This window comes from Artibeus jamaicensis, unplaced genomic scaffold, assembly GCF_021234435.1.
Source record: "Artibeus jamaicensis isolate MK-2021 breed Jamaican fruit bat unplaced genomic scaffold, CSHL_Jam_final contig_64, whole genome shotgun sequence".
In the NCBI taxonomy this organism is placed as follows: Eukaryota; Metazoa; Chordata; class Mammalia; order Chiroptera; family Phyllostomidae; genus Artibeus; species Artibeus jamaicensis.
The window spans coordinates 10,726,128-10,740,678 of record NW_026521911.1 but is presented as its reverse complement, the minus strand read 5'-3'; the positions used below and the strand labels follow the sequence as shown (position 1 = coordinate 10,740,678).

Here is a 14,551-nt window from a genome sequence, read left to right as displayed (position 1 = left end):
AAGAACTCAGTAATTCACATCAAATTCTAAAATGGAATTTTTAGGTATGTCAACTGGCTACTTGCCACATGAGGTTGCCATTTTTTAATTCTCTCCTCCGAAGAGTTTCCTGCCCTGAAAGCAGTGGCTGGGGATTTAAGATACTAGATACTGCCATGTAGAGGGAAAAAATATGACTTGATCAAGTATGATTAACAGAGCGGCAAACGGGTCTGCAGCTGCTTTAGAGCCACGCGCTCTATAAATAGTGCAGGTGCCAGTTTGTTTTTCTCACCTAATGCTGGTGTGACAGATTTTCCTCTTCTAAGTTAAAAGAAAAATTAACAGCAACAAAAGAGCTTATGTAGTGGTATTAAACACGTCTAATAAAAAATAGAGAATAGTGTTAGAGCATCATAAACCACATATAAACTCTTAGAGTTGACATGTTTAACTAAGACCCTAAGTGTGTGATGTTTAAATCCGTGAGTGTGAATGGCAGTCGTGCTCTGGTCTCGTGTCCATAAATGTAACCACCAACTAGTCATGGCCTTTTCCTTAAATCCAATACAAAATGGCTTTGGATTACAAGACTGTTAGACGGTTTTATGCTTTGAGGAATTACTATATATTTTCTGCTTGTTTACAAATGCGGTGTTAAATATTATGCCCCAATTAGATGACTCATGATACACAGCATTTTCATACTTGGGAAATGTCAACACATTAGTCTCTGCTTTGAGAAGATAAAAGTTCACCACAAGCAACACATTTTCACTTCCCTTTGACCCCGTGAAGCCGGTTTCAGTGCTGTGGTTACACGTGGCCCCGTTTCGTCTCTCGGAGGCCTCCACCTTGTCCACCTGTGTCCACATTTAACCCAGGCTTTACTCATCTTGGCGTTGTTTTGTACTGGCATGAGACTTTGTGATTTTTTTTTGCATGACAAGTCATCCGTAATGTTCAAGTTAAATGTCTAACATCTTGCAATGTCATGTGTCATTAATTCTCCCATGATTTTTTTCTTTTATTTTCAGTTACTGAAGTTTAAATATGCTTGAAATGTAAAAGTGGCATGAAACTGGAGTGATGCAAGAATATTTCATGTTCCTTTAAGAACTTACCATTTTTTTAATGGAGAAATTGGGGGGAGGGTGGTTCCCAGTCTTGCCTTTTCTCAATGACACCAATTCTCAATGACAAATTATGATAAAACTCTATTGAACATAAGTGCTGTCAGCAGAGTACTAAATTCTGAAGTGATACTTCTTTTCCCCTTGAGAATGTGTTTCTATCTAGTTCTTGACTATGTCTCTTAATTTAAAAAATTATTAAATATTTGATTTAATGCTTTTCTTAAAGCCTAGTGAATGAGACATAAAAGTCAGCTCCCCTGGCTTTGGTGAAAGTTTCTAGCGACTGAAAAAGTAAGGAATCAGTAAATGAGAGCACCAACACTTCAGTGCTGTGAAGTTTCCTCCATGAACACAGTGACCAACATTGGTGTTGATTTAGTAGTGCATGAATATGCAAAGAAAATAGGTTATTTACACCATTTTCTCAAACTTTCAATCCATAAGGGCCCATAACTGATTCAGATATATGGGCCCAAATACATACATACAAACAAGTGTTTTTCTTCCAAGTAGTTTCCTTGCTGGGTCTACTTAATTCTGCCCAGGTGCCATGGATAAAACCGTCTTAGAATACTCCAAGTGAAATTACCCTCAGAGTCTATTACATTCATTTCAGTACCAATGTGGTAACGTGTCTTGTTCCTGAGAGAGTAACCCTCAGAACCAAATCAGTTAAACAAGGATGGCAAATGAACTGGTGAAACATAATTTTGTAAATGATAAGCGAACTTGAGATTACTAAGACTTGCATGGTTTATCACTTATAAAAAGGCTGTGAACACATTTCCCAAAAAAGAACCTCAGAAAGCATTTGCATAACAGTGACAGTGGGAATAAATGAAAAATTTTAAGGAGTCTTCTAGGCAAGCATCTTATATTCACATGAATGAGTAGGTTCTAATATATGTATTATGGTATGGATATATGTATCACTTTAAATCTAGCCTCATTTAAGCGAATGATGTGGTTTACATTTTTAAGGATAATCCTTCTTCCATGATTTTTTATCAAATCAGAATATAGATTAAGTCACTGTTATATCTCCCTTTCTTTAGTGAATGTCAAGTTAATACCTCTTTAGCAACAATTTTCACAGATTTTGGTTGACTGTGTCACCAACTAGCTCTGTGATATTGTCAAGGGACTCAGCTGCTCTGTGCCTCTGGCCCCCTGTCTACCAGTGAAGGCTTTGGGGCTTAATTATCTTTAAAATCACTTATGAATGAAAATATTATACTATAATTATTTATTTGTGTGTGAAACAGCTATAATGATCATAGATCATAAATCTATACACTTTTGTGTGGTTTTAATTAGGTCTAGGTTGAAGTAACTCAAATTCAAGTTATTTAAAAAGACATCGAAACACTGATGTGTCTAGTGTCCTAGTAAAATCTTTTCTACCTGACAATATAATGATGATAAATATTTGTATAGCACTTAAATCCCTACTGCCTTATATGAGTCTCACAACGAAAGAGCCTCTATCATTATTCTTATCATGTAGATGAACATACCGAGGTTCAGTTACCTAAGGTGATAACTAGCAATTCATTGACTCTAGGTCAAGACTCAGGACAGAGACTCTGCGTCTTCTGCTTCCAATTCAACACTCTTTTTCTCTACCATCATTTATCTACAACCAGGTTTTTAATTAAGATACAATTATTCCAAGGTGTCATCGTTCAGAATTTACACTCTTTGAAATTAAATTCTGCCTCCCGGGACCCTCCGGCACCTCTCTAGACTATCCACTTGCGTCACTGCAGCTCTCTCTGCTTTTACAACTAGTTGTTTTGTCAGCATGAGTGTGACAACAATTAGACGTCCCCTGTTTTTGCCCCATGCCTTTTCTCCTTCACAGTCATTCAATGACAAGCGTAAAAAGAGCTTCATCTTTTCACGAAAATTCCCATTCTACAAGAACAAGGAGCAGAGTGAGCAGGAAACCAGTGATCCTGAACGTAAGTAGATTTTCAAAGAGAATGTCACATGCAACACAAGAGAAAAAAATCCTTCACTGCAACACGCATGATGTAGGCTCCCCCACGCCACACGCCTAGGCAAACAAACACGGCAGGCAGGCAGGTCAGGGCTTACTACTGTGACCAGTGTTTGGCTGCAGTCTGGATCCTTCCCTTGGTGGGGCTCTCCTATGCGGAATGCATTGGAGAGGGACTTGAGGAAGCTGGGACTTCGCTTCCAAAGAGCATTTATCTGTGACCAGGACTGGGTCTAGTTTGCCTTTTCTGTCTTGCAACTCTCTAGGGCTTGAGGCAAATTCTATTCCGGACAGAAATATTAGATTCCATTGCCACCTATACTTTTTGGAATGCTAGCTAATTGGAAGCGATTAAATTCCCTGTATAGACAACTAGCATTTTTTCACTCTTTCACATCCAACGAATATTAAACTGTTACTGAGCAGTGAGCTTGAGTTGGTGGAAACTAAATCTAAGAACTGAGCATGAAACTCAGAGTGGATCATTACTCTGAGTGCTGCATTTCTGTGGCAACGTGGACAGTGATCAAAAATGGCATCTGCTGGATCTTTTCTTTTTTATATCAATCTTCTGCTTAAACCTTTCAAGTTGCTTTACAGATTCTTGAGTCTCGGCCCAGGGAGTTTGGGGCAAAAGTTGTTTCAAAATAAGAGAGATTGGGATCCAGATTGCTTAGGCAACCCGGTCTGTCATGGTAGTATTCATTTCAACTCCACTGACTTCTTCCTTCCTCTTCCGCGGCTGTTCTTCCTCTCTCATTGCTCTCTCTGGGGACTTCCATGCAGGACATCCCCGGATTAGGTGACGACGGTTATGGAACAAAGACTCTGAGTAAGTTCCCAGGAATGGTCACTGTAACTTTTCTTTTCTTTTTCCTTCCTTTTGAGTTTGGCTTTTGTTCCTTTTCTTGAGGGCCTTCCACTCCTAGCATGCACAAGATACGAGTTTTATTTGTTACCTAGCTGTGAATGCTCCTACAAAGTAACTTTCAGCCGTTTTGTTCTGCATGTCAGCATTTAAACGCCAAGTGTGTCAGGCACTGTAACTTCTGTTGCAATTCACACCTTCCCTCTCTAACCGTGTGATATGGCGAACATGGTCCTGATGCCAACTATTGGCATCACTTGCTCTGCAGTCTAACACCTCCCAGAGAGCAAGGAGCCATGTTGAATGAAAGGGCAAAGCTGAATGTTCTAGAACTGGGGAGCAGAAATGTACTATATGTCCTTTCTCATGCCCTTTTCACCCAGACTTTGCCAAATTTCATAATTGGGTTGTACTTTGCTGTTAGTAAAGGAGCTATTTTATAGACAAAAGGAACATGCATTCTCAAAATGTAAATATTAAGCTATTTGATCATCTATGATTAATCCTTTGTTATTAACTTTGATTTTTCTTCCCTGACTTGCAGTGGTCCTGCTTGAAACGTTTGTATGATAAAGTTTTAGATATATGTTAACATGTTGTTCTGTTAGTGATGTATTAGCTGCATTACATAATCAGGTCTTCATTTTATAGTGGGAAATGAAACATATTAAACTTTAAGTCTTCTAGTTATTAATGCCTTTGGTCTGTGTCTCATTGCACTGAGCAATAAAAAATAATCTTGTGTATTAATATACTACGCTATGATTTTTCTTTCTTTAATACTAATTTCATTGTGTAGGCACCAGTAAAATAAGAAGAGAGTTTTGTGTCTTTTGAAACTGTATCACACGTTCAATTTTTGTTTGTTTGGTTTTAATTTAACAGCTATGGGAAATGTTTTTAGAAGCTATTCATTTCATTTGGATAAAACAAAATAGCATTGAGCTGAACTTTGTTTTCAAGAGCTGTTTATATGACCCTGCAAAATGATACCCTTCATCCTTCAAATTGTTACTTTGCGCTTTTTTTTTTAGCTGCGTGTATATAGAAAACAAAATCCGATCAAGAGTAATTGCTGATCTCCTTAAAGATGAACACTTTATCTTTGAGTCTCTATATGGAACAGGTCATGAAATTTTTCTTGAATTAGTGGCTCAAGTTCATATACTGATTTTAATGTTATCTGGATACCATCAAGTACCACCAGAGTTTCTACATTTTCAGTTGAGGGGGAGAGGGACGCATTTTAATGTATCGCTAATAAATGAACATCACTAAAAAGTAGTTACTGTCACAGTGTCAAAAATATGAGTGATGCCCGTTTAAATCTAAAATATGCAAGTGTTTTCTTACTCTTTAAAAAATTGAATAGATTTCATGAGGTAACATCATTTGCCAATTAGTACTGTTGTTGGCCATGATTTGGATGTTAGCTGAAACACATTTTTAATTTCTTCTTACCTACAAAAATTCTCTTATACAATACCTGGATGGTAAGATTGTTTGTTAAATAAAATGCTGCATGGTCTTAAATTCCTCCACAGATAGTGTAGCTTCATTCTAAATTATCTTAGAAGTAAAAATGAAAAACCAGCAAACAAGAAACCCTGGTATTCCCAATTCAAAGCACTTAAAATAATCATGTGCCTTAAGATGAACCATTGGTGGGTGTATGCCTTGACTTTTTTTTTTTTTTCAGTAACAAAAAACGAATTTGCCCTGATTCGTCCATACTTCTTTCCCTAGTGCCCTTCTGCATTTGTCAAATGTGTGCCTGCATTAGCAGTGCAGTTCTGGTCACACACCGGGACAAAGAGAAATGGTCTGTGTAACTTTGACCCAGGTTTTGGTTTTCATCAGTGTCATGACCAAACTAATTTACCCGGATGTGTAAAATAACTCAACTATAGGAATCCTTTCACGATGTTTATACATTTATCAAGTCATCACTTTTTACACTCTAAAGGTATTACAATTTTGTCAGTTATACCTCAGTAAAGCTTAAATAAAAGAAAACTAATCCATTCATTTGGCAAGAATCTATAACATCAAATACATTTTAATGCACATTTTAGATTCCCTTTTTCTTAAAATGTGCAATAGTGAAAGTTATTGCTAATAAGCTTCAGAAATCAAATAGTCACATATTCTTCATGTAATTAACCTGATATACAAAGAAGTCAATAAGTCAATGAATTTATCTTCTATAATTTAATACATAGTGCCGATGAAAGTGTATGATTTTAGAAATAAAAGCTCTAATTCTGGCATATACATCATCCCTGTTGCGTGAGCTAAATTTGATTTTAGTTATAAAAATATGAAATATCACTGTATAAGCAAGCCATTTAACATGACTTAAAAATACACTTCATGCCAGGACCAGTTTGGTTTCAGATCACTTACTTCCTGCCTGTTTTATTCTCCCAGATCCTAATAACTATCCAAAGAATCTTAAAATGAAAATAAGGAAATACCACACTAAATCCTAAAACATTTTTCAGTGACTCATTTCTTCCTCCAAAATTTTCTGGTCACTCACTGAAGCAGGGAAGATCTCCAGCAATCCCCTTTCATCCTGAGAATTAGCCGAGGAAGTATTTAGATAGAAATAAAATTCAAGGGATTCCAGGGATCAACTGGCGATTTGAAATGCAATATTCCTATAAAATTCTTAAAGGCTAAAAGAGAGAAACAAAAAGCCTGGAAGAAAACCACCAAAATAGAAGCCCCTGAATTTACAGTCAAGAAACACCTAGCTGAGGCACAGGTTCACCCCAGTCACACAAACTGGGAATTAGACCTGCAAGAACAGGTCCAAGTATTTATAAAAAGAAAAGTTCATGAACTGACATCATACATTTTTTTGTAATTAAAGATACTTTTCTAAAAAGGACATATGGCAATCAAGTAGTAGTTTCCTGTAAAATGGAGATAAAGTTTTCATCTTTTTTATCTTAACTGCGTTTTCTTAATGCCGTCTCCTCTGCAGCCTTTTACTTGCCTTTCCGCTCCCATTTCTAGTGGCCTTGCATGAATGTATTCCTTTGAGTTCTGGCTGCTCGCCAATGCTTGATGTCTCTTTAATTTGCTGTGCTGTTCTTGCAGAACATGTTTCTTCTAATGCCAGCGATAGCGAAAGTAGCTACCGTAAGTTATTGCTTTGGTTTGTGGTCCTTTTGTTTGCAATCGCCCCATTGCCTGTGGTGGTCATTTCAGATCTTTGCTGCTGCTGTTTTTCAATTGCCGCCCTTCATCCTCTTCATCCAAAGCAAATGGCTTGAAATGAAATGATCATTTGATGTGGAAAGACACAGAAGACACTAGGGCCGGTGGAGTGATGGTTTATACAAGCAGTTCCGACCTCAGTTGACTGGCCTACGGGGCAGTTCTCTGGAGAGGGTGGGGTGGGGGTGGGGCAGGGTTCAACCTGGTGGGTTTTGACATTCTGCTCCCCGCCAAGAAAAATAACTTAAATTCCCTGTAGGAGGGTTGAAAGGCTTCCTTTTCAACCCTCGTGATTTTATTTTCCTTCTAATTTTGCCTTTTCTGTTCCTGGCTCCCCTTTACAAGAGAAATCTTTATGAATTATGGCATTCCTTTTAAATCAAGCATGAAATTTTTATATCTCTTCTCTCCTTGATTAATATTTTAAGGTAGACACTATGACATAGCTGACTTTATATTGGTGATGGTTGGGAAGTGATGAAAAAGTTTCATCCTTTAATGTTGAAGGAACTCACATTTTTTTTTTAAGTGAACAAATCTTGGATCAAAAAGCTTAACTGAAAAGGTAGGTAATTACATAGATAAAAATTACTTCTGGTCTTTGTTTGGTCACCTCAAGCCATTTGTTTGGTGTATAGAAATATTCACCAAGCGCATCCTTTTGGTCTGTTCTTGTGGTTTCTTACCACCTACACAGTGGCTTTTCATGACTCACGTAGGTGCGTATTATTATCTGGGATATTTACAATATCTATAATATTTATTTGTACTCCCTACTGAAATGGGTTTCTCAAAAAGCAGTTGCTGAGGGTATTAGAAAGCTGCATATAATCCAATACATATGGCCCAGAGCTACCAAGACAGAAGTTGATTGGGCTTATTTCCCTTGTTAGTTTCATATTATATTAACTGAAAACTAGAATAGTTTGTGTTTGGTTGGTCCTATTTTTCTCACTACAGCATGGTACTTCACAAAACCATGTCTTTTTTGAGGCGGAGTGCCACTTAGAATATGACAAATTTAATTGGATTTTGAGAAAGGCTTTGGAGAATCAGACTGGCGGCAAGTAGAAAAAAAGCACAAAAGAGGAAAAGGCGGCAGAAGGAGGTCGGGGCCAGGGGAGGAAGGAGAAACAGACCACAGAATAAAGTAAAAGATACTGTGAGGAGATACCCTTGGTTCATCAAATTTTAGAACACCTAATTTTCTTCCTCAACCGAATGAAAAGTCTTATGAATGAAGGAATCAAAGAGTTCTTGTCCTTAATTTGGTCCTTACCATTTTTAGATTCTTCCAGTTATCCAAACTAGGGGAAACATTTGCACCCCCTTCTTGTTTAATTTTAAAACAAAGAATCCAGGCCAAGAAGAAGTGACCTAAAATTTCCTTCCTGACACCTGAGGCCCCTCAATTTAGAATAAGGCAATATATTACTTGTTTGTCAAGGTTTTGTGGCCCTACTTTTTAAATTTTACTTCTTTATTTTATTATTTAATCTTTATTGTGATTTTTTCATTACCACTTAGTCTCCTTATACCACCCTCCCTCCACAATCTCCACACTGTTGTCCACATCCCTGAGTCCTTTTTCGTTTTTGCTCAGTCCTTCCACCTCTCCACCTCCCCTGCCCACTAGCCGTCATCCTGCTCTCCATTTATGGGTCTGTCCCCATTCTCCCTGTTAGTTTCATTTGTTCATTAGATTCCACTATGAGTGAGAGCATATGGTATTTGTCTTTCTCTGACTGGCTTATTTCACTTAGCATAATGTTCTCCAGATCCATCCCTGCTGTCACAAAGGGTAAAATTTTTTTCTTTTTTATAGGGCCCTACTTTTTTTTTTTTGATGTTGAGTTTTTAATTTTTAAGTGTTGTGCTTCCATCCTGTAGGCACAAAGGAGAAGCATCAGGCCTTGTTTTTTCAATCCTTTTCATGGAAAATATGTACAAGAACTGCCTTTTTCTCTGGAAATCTTGTTAAAGAATTTTTTTAGAGGCCCCTCTTTTCTCTTTCAGAGTTGGAAATGTTCTTTCTAGAATTCTTAAGTTATAAAAATCAGACCAAGGCTTTCAGCTGCTTGAGAAGTTTTGGTAGCCATGCTCCAAGATGCCATCAAATAATTCTTTTCATTCTCAAATAGTAGGTGCACATAAATAATTGAGTGAATAAAGAAAACACTTGGAAGCAGCTTGAAGTACCCATGAGAAGAGAGAAGAGTTGGAACTGGACTTTAGGATATTGTTATAGCAAATGCGGAGTCTAATAATCTATATTGGTTTGGGTATCATCTGAGGCTACAGAATGACAGCCTCTCAGATTGCATTCTTTACAAATGATCGAAAGTAAGAAGAGCCTTTGTCATAGCTTCGAGGAATAAAGACTTCTTTCTCTAGGGTGGAAACAGGAGGAACTCCAGAGGCATATTCACTTATTTACTGAGCATCTACTACATGTCATACTCTCTTTATATGCACCATGAGGCCCAATGTGAATCTCAACCAACCCTGGAACTCAGCACACGTACAGTGGGAGAGAAAGAGAAATGAATAAAAAATGCACAAAGTTGTTTCAGTTTCCAGGGTAAAAGTCTAGCCCAAGAAGAGTTGGGACTTCAGAGGTTGTTTCAAAGAGGAAGTGGCCTTTGAGCGAGTTTTGGAAAGTCGAGGTGCTTACCAGCTAGATAAGTTGAGAACAAAACCTTCCAGGCAGGGCAGCGGCATGACAAAAGGCACGCAGGCTTGGGACAGACCTGGTTTCCAAAAAGTGCCATTTTGAAATCAAAACAGATTGCATTTTCTATTGAATTCCTGGCTCTTGCCATAATTATGACTACTTTATGTTTTGTAAATACTAGAGTCAACAAATATTAAAAAGACCCTCTTTCACTGATGTCCAGCTATTATTTTTACCTTTAGAATCATACCATGTCCACTCTGGTGACAAAATGGCTTTCAAAAATGGCCAGTGGTTAGAAACAAAGACCCAGGTGACTGTGTTTCACAATTGCAGGGGGCACGTCCATACTGCATCCTGGTGTTTCATGTTGTGACAACCTTAATTGAAAGCCTCATATACTTCGTGAGGTACACACACACGCACACACACACACACACTTAAACCTCAAATTCTAATAAACAGCTCAGAGACTTGCCACACCATTTCAGTCATTATAGAATAATTATTTTTTCAAAATCCAACTATACTGAGCACTGTCCAAAATGCACTTAATTACAGTGCACATTGTCTAATTATGCAAAATGCCACCTCAAAACTATCTTAATTATGTGCTAATTTCAGATTTCTCTCAACAGAGTAGTTCAGTGCTGCCTTGTGTTTGTGGTCATTTTATAGCTGAGCTTTCAATTGCCCTTGAACTGGGATGCAATAAAGACCATATAGGTATAACAAAGACTTTGCAAATCTCTGTACCTGAAGACCTGCCTTCCTCAAAGCTCTTTATGTCATTGTGGATATGAGGGAGCTGATTATCCTTCTAACCCATTAGTGTTCATCAGCTAAGCAGGATTTTCAAAACTAGAATCTGGTAAAATAATCTGAGTGAAACTGAGGGGCCACTGAGGAGACCCAAGACTTTTCCACTGGAATCAGTCAAAATGATTCCCATATTCTTCCCCTTTTCTTCTCCTCTAGTTCTTTAGCCTTCATAAAGCAATTTTCCTCACATCTGTTTTCCCATTTGATTTCTGCAACAAAACTGTGAGATACACCTTATAGTAATACTTCATTGTACAGATGAGGAAGGTGAATCTCCAAGAAGTGACATACCTCACTGATAAGGCGGTGCTGCAGGTCCAACCAAGACATTTTTAATTCTGAATCTCATACATTTCCACTCTTCCCTGGAGTTTATAATCCCGGCCTCTTCACATTTTACCTAATACATGTCAAACACCCCACCCTGCTATCAAATTAATACAGCAACATTTACATAACATTAACCATGTTCTAAGCCTGATGTTAAGGTCCTATATATATTAACTGATTTAATCTTCTGAACATTCCGTGAAGATTCACTGTGATCTCGGAATCACTCAATATCTTTGAACCTCTGTCCTCTCCTATGTAAAATGAGTTGTTTGGGTTAGAACAGAGATGGCAAGCCGATTTTAATCAAAATTCCAATTCTGGCCAACTAGTAGTATCTGCCTGAAGAGTTGTACTGAAAGTATTTTATTGGTGCCAAATTAAGGCTTAGCAGTAATGCAGGCAATGACCTGTCAAAGACATGGGGTAGGCAGTGGCATCGTGTGCTACACACTCGCTGACTATGAACCACATAAACTTGAAAGCCTTCTTAAGAATAACTTTGTGTGGCTCTAAGATCCTAATTTATTCTTAACAATCATCAAATGCAGCCACTAAACAAACACTAAATTTAGAACATTAAATCTACTGGGTCTTCACTTCCCTCCTCTCTCTTTTCTAGTTTCCAAAAATTCTGAAAGAACATCAACTTGCTTTTCTCTAGCATATCATACTTGCTTTTTCATCTCTAGCGTAGCAACTTGCTTTTTCTCTAGGGCATATCAAGGTCTTACTCTGAATCCCATTTATTGTGACCGTCTTCCAGCTCAGACACCAGGTGTCTTGCGGAGATGGTTGCAAAGGCCTCTGTTAAGCTCCTACAGCTACAGGCGCCCCACACGGCCTGCTGCTCTCCCACTCTAAGCCATGCAGCTGCAAAAACAAGACCGAGTAATAGTTGGTACCTTTTTGTCAGCTGTTATTTACAAGAGCCAACCGCCCTCCCAAACAAAAAGTAGGAAACCTACTAAGAATGGCTATTTTATGGAGATAACAGCAGCATTTTTTTAAGAGTTGATGTTTACAGGTGGCCTCTCTTGGACTCTGACCCAGTTCAGTGGCTCTCTGGCAGCCACCTTTTGCCATTTGTGAGGTCTGTCCCTGGATCACGGCCCCACAGAGAAGTCTGCCTCTCTTGTCTGCTTCAGACAGTGTTATACACTCAACGAGGAGTCAAGAAATACATGGTTTTAAATCTTGACTCCACTACTTATTACCTGAGAAAACAGGCCCTGTTATGATCTCTGAGCCTCAGCTTCTCCATCTGTAAAATGGGTTATCATCAGAGCACATACCTCAAAAGAAATGGCTGTGAAAAATAGAAGCCAATGCATGTGAAAGCTCTTTATGGCCTGGAAAGTGCCATACACCCATGCATTATGTTTCTTTCGTTGCTGTGACTTTTGCACCTCCTCCTCTTAGTCTGCTTTCCATTATCCATAGGGCTTTTCATTCTCAAACATGAAAGTGAAAATTGGTTTAAGGCGCTGAATTCACAGCTATTTGGTGAGACCAGCTGCCATAGCTTCCCTGCAGACTTCTTTACATAGGACCTGATTGTCACAGGGTCATTAGAATCCAAATGGGCTTTGACATAGGGATGTTGTCACGGCAGTCTGCCAGGATCACTGCTCTGGATGAGAAGCACTGCCTTGTACAAGTTAGAAAATAAACCAAAAAGCAATGGATAAACAGAGAACTGCAGGATTGCCTAGCAAAGTTGATCAAAGCTCTGTTGCTTTGGCCTAGTTTTCTGAATCAGAAATTATGCATTCTGACACCAAATACCTTATTTAAGGTTTGCCTTTAGAGCATTCCATCAGAATGATTTGCAAGACCACTGGAAAGAGATTCCTGTGGGAACATACATGAAAAGAAAACTCTACTTCCCAAAACGAAAGCCCATAAACAGAAACACAACGTAGAGCCTGCCTTTGGCCTCACTGCTCATCTTGTTTTCTACCACTAAAATCAGAATGCAAATTCACTGACATGTTTCTGTATGTTAAGCACTAGAGACACAGTAATCAATGAAACCCAGTCCTTGTGTTTATGGAGTTCCCAGTCTGGTGGAGAAGCATAAGGAACACCTGATGTTTAAAACATTTGTTATCCCGGGGGGTTAGTACTCTCCACTCACGTATTAATCATTCCACCTAGATCACCTGTAAAACTAAAGTCTAACATGGGCACTAAGAATGCCCGGCTTCTATTTCTAAAGGCATACATTTCCCCAGTCATTTTATACCTATCATTTCAATTTTTACAGCCTCTGCATCTCAGGCTTTAGATAAGTGGGGCTTAGCTGTCAATCACTTTTTTTTTTACCTAGCCTAAATGTCAGTAGTTTTATTAAAATGAATCATTTTTCCTACATAAAAAAAAATGTGAACCTGGCTCTTCACGTACCAAACCCCTGCCCAGATGTGGATGTGTCCCCTGAAGACTTCTGGGGACGCCCTGAGCAGACACAACTCAGATGGAAGCCCTGAGCAGACACAACTCAGATGGAAGTGCAGGCCCACTCTCCCCGCCTTAGGAGGTAGTTCGGCCTAGTGGTGCCATTCTGAGAGTGGGCCCTGCTTGAGGGTGAGGTAAAGGACAACTTAGGCCAGGGGCCGTTTCTCACACTTGTAAATGTAACACACCAGGACCCAACCCCAGCTACCCAGTCTCCAGGGAAGACATCTGTGCATCACAGCTTTATCCACATACTGCTTACCTACTGTCCCAGATCAGTTGTTAGTAGCAAACTGTGATATTAACTCCTTTGACAGAATGAACACACCTGTTCTGATGCTGTGGCTCTTGATGGGGAAGCACGTGGCACTGACACACTGACGGCGATGGGGAGATAAAGCAAGCAGATGCCTTGCCCTTTGGTTTCAGGAAACACTACCTTGTATCACACACCTCCTTTATAACACAACAGACAGCAAGTTCTTTTCAACAGTCCTAAACTATTTCCCACCAAAGGATAGTCACTCCTAGGCCTAAAGCAACCAAAAGAGCAAACCCTTCTGGGTTTGTGACTGAGTCATCCTAATCTCATGCCCAGGTCATTAACTGGGTGAAACATGATTGAAAAAAAAATAATCGCCTAAAACCAATTTACTTTCCATGGTTCTGTGTTGACTTGAGGCCCACAATGAATCAGAAAGCTTAGCAAATGACATTGGAAGGGCTGACACTTTCACCACATTGTCCTTCTTGGTTCCTTCCCCAAAGTTTCAAGGCTAGAGTTAATGGTAATTATCACCAGTGACTTAGGGGACTCCTTGATTTTTTATCTTCTTGAATTGACCAAGCATTTTCCAGACGAATTAACATTGGACTAAATCCTCAGTGTCCTGTAATATATACTGATGAAGTTTTTGTATCATAAATGAAACAAGCAGATACTTGCTTTTGAATAATGTGCTTTGGAAAGTAAAATAGAAGATGAAATAAAAGGTCCAGAAATCCTGATAATGTAGCAGCAAACTATTGGATGGACCCTGTCCTTGAACTAG

General features: G+C 38.8%; 1 protein-coding gene across 21 annotated transcripts in view; it reads left to right on the top strand.

The window, feature by feature from the left end:
* DLG2 (discs large MAGUK scaffold protein 2) overlaps positions 1-14,551 on the top strand; it is a 1,926,133-nt gene that overhangs the window by 1,893,530 nt on the left and 18,052 nt on the right. For 16 of the 21 annotated variants that reach the window (XM_053670835.1, XM_053670839.1, XM_053670840.1 and 13 more), the window contains one exon: positions 2,980-3,079. In XM_053670835.1, coding sequence (XP_053526810.1) covers positions 2,980-3,079 — 100 coding nt within the window. Of the gene's footprint in view, positions 1-2,979; positions 3,080-3,903; positions 3,950-7,093; positions 7,136-14,551 lie in introns of all 21 variants that reach the window. The other 5 variants (XM_053670841.1, XM_053670838.1, XM_053670847.1 and 2 more) reach the window with 3 other exon arrangements.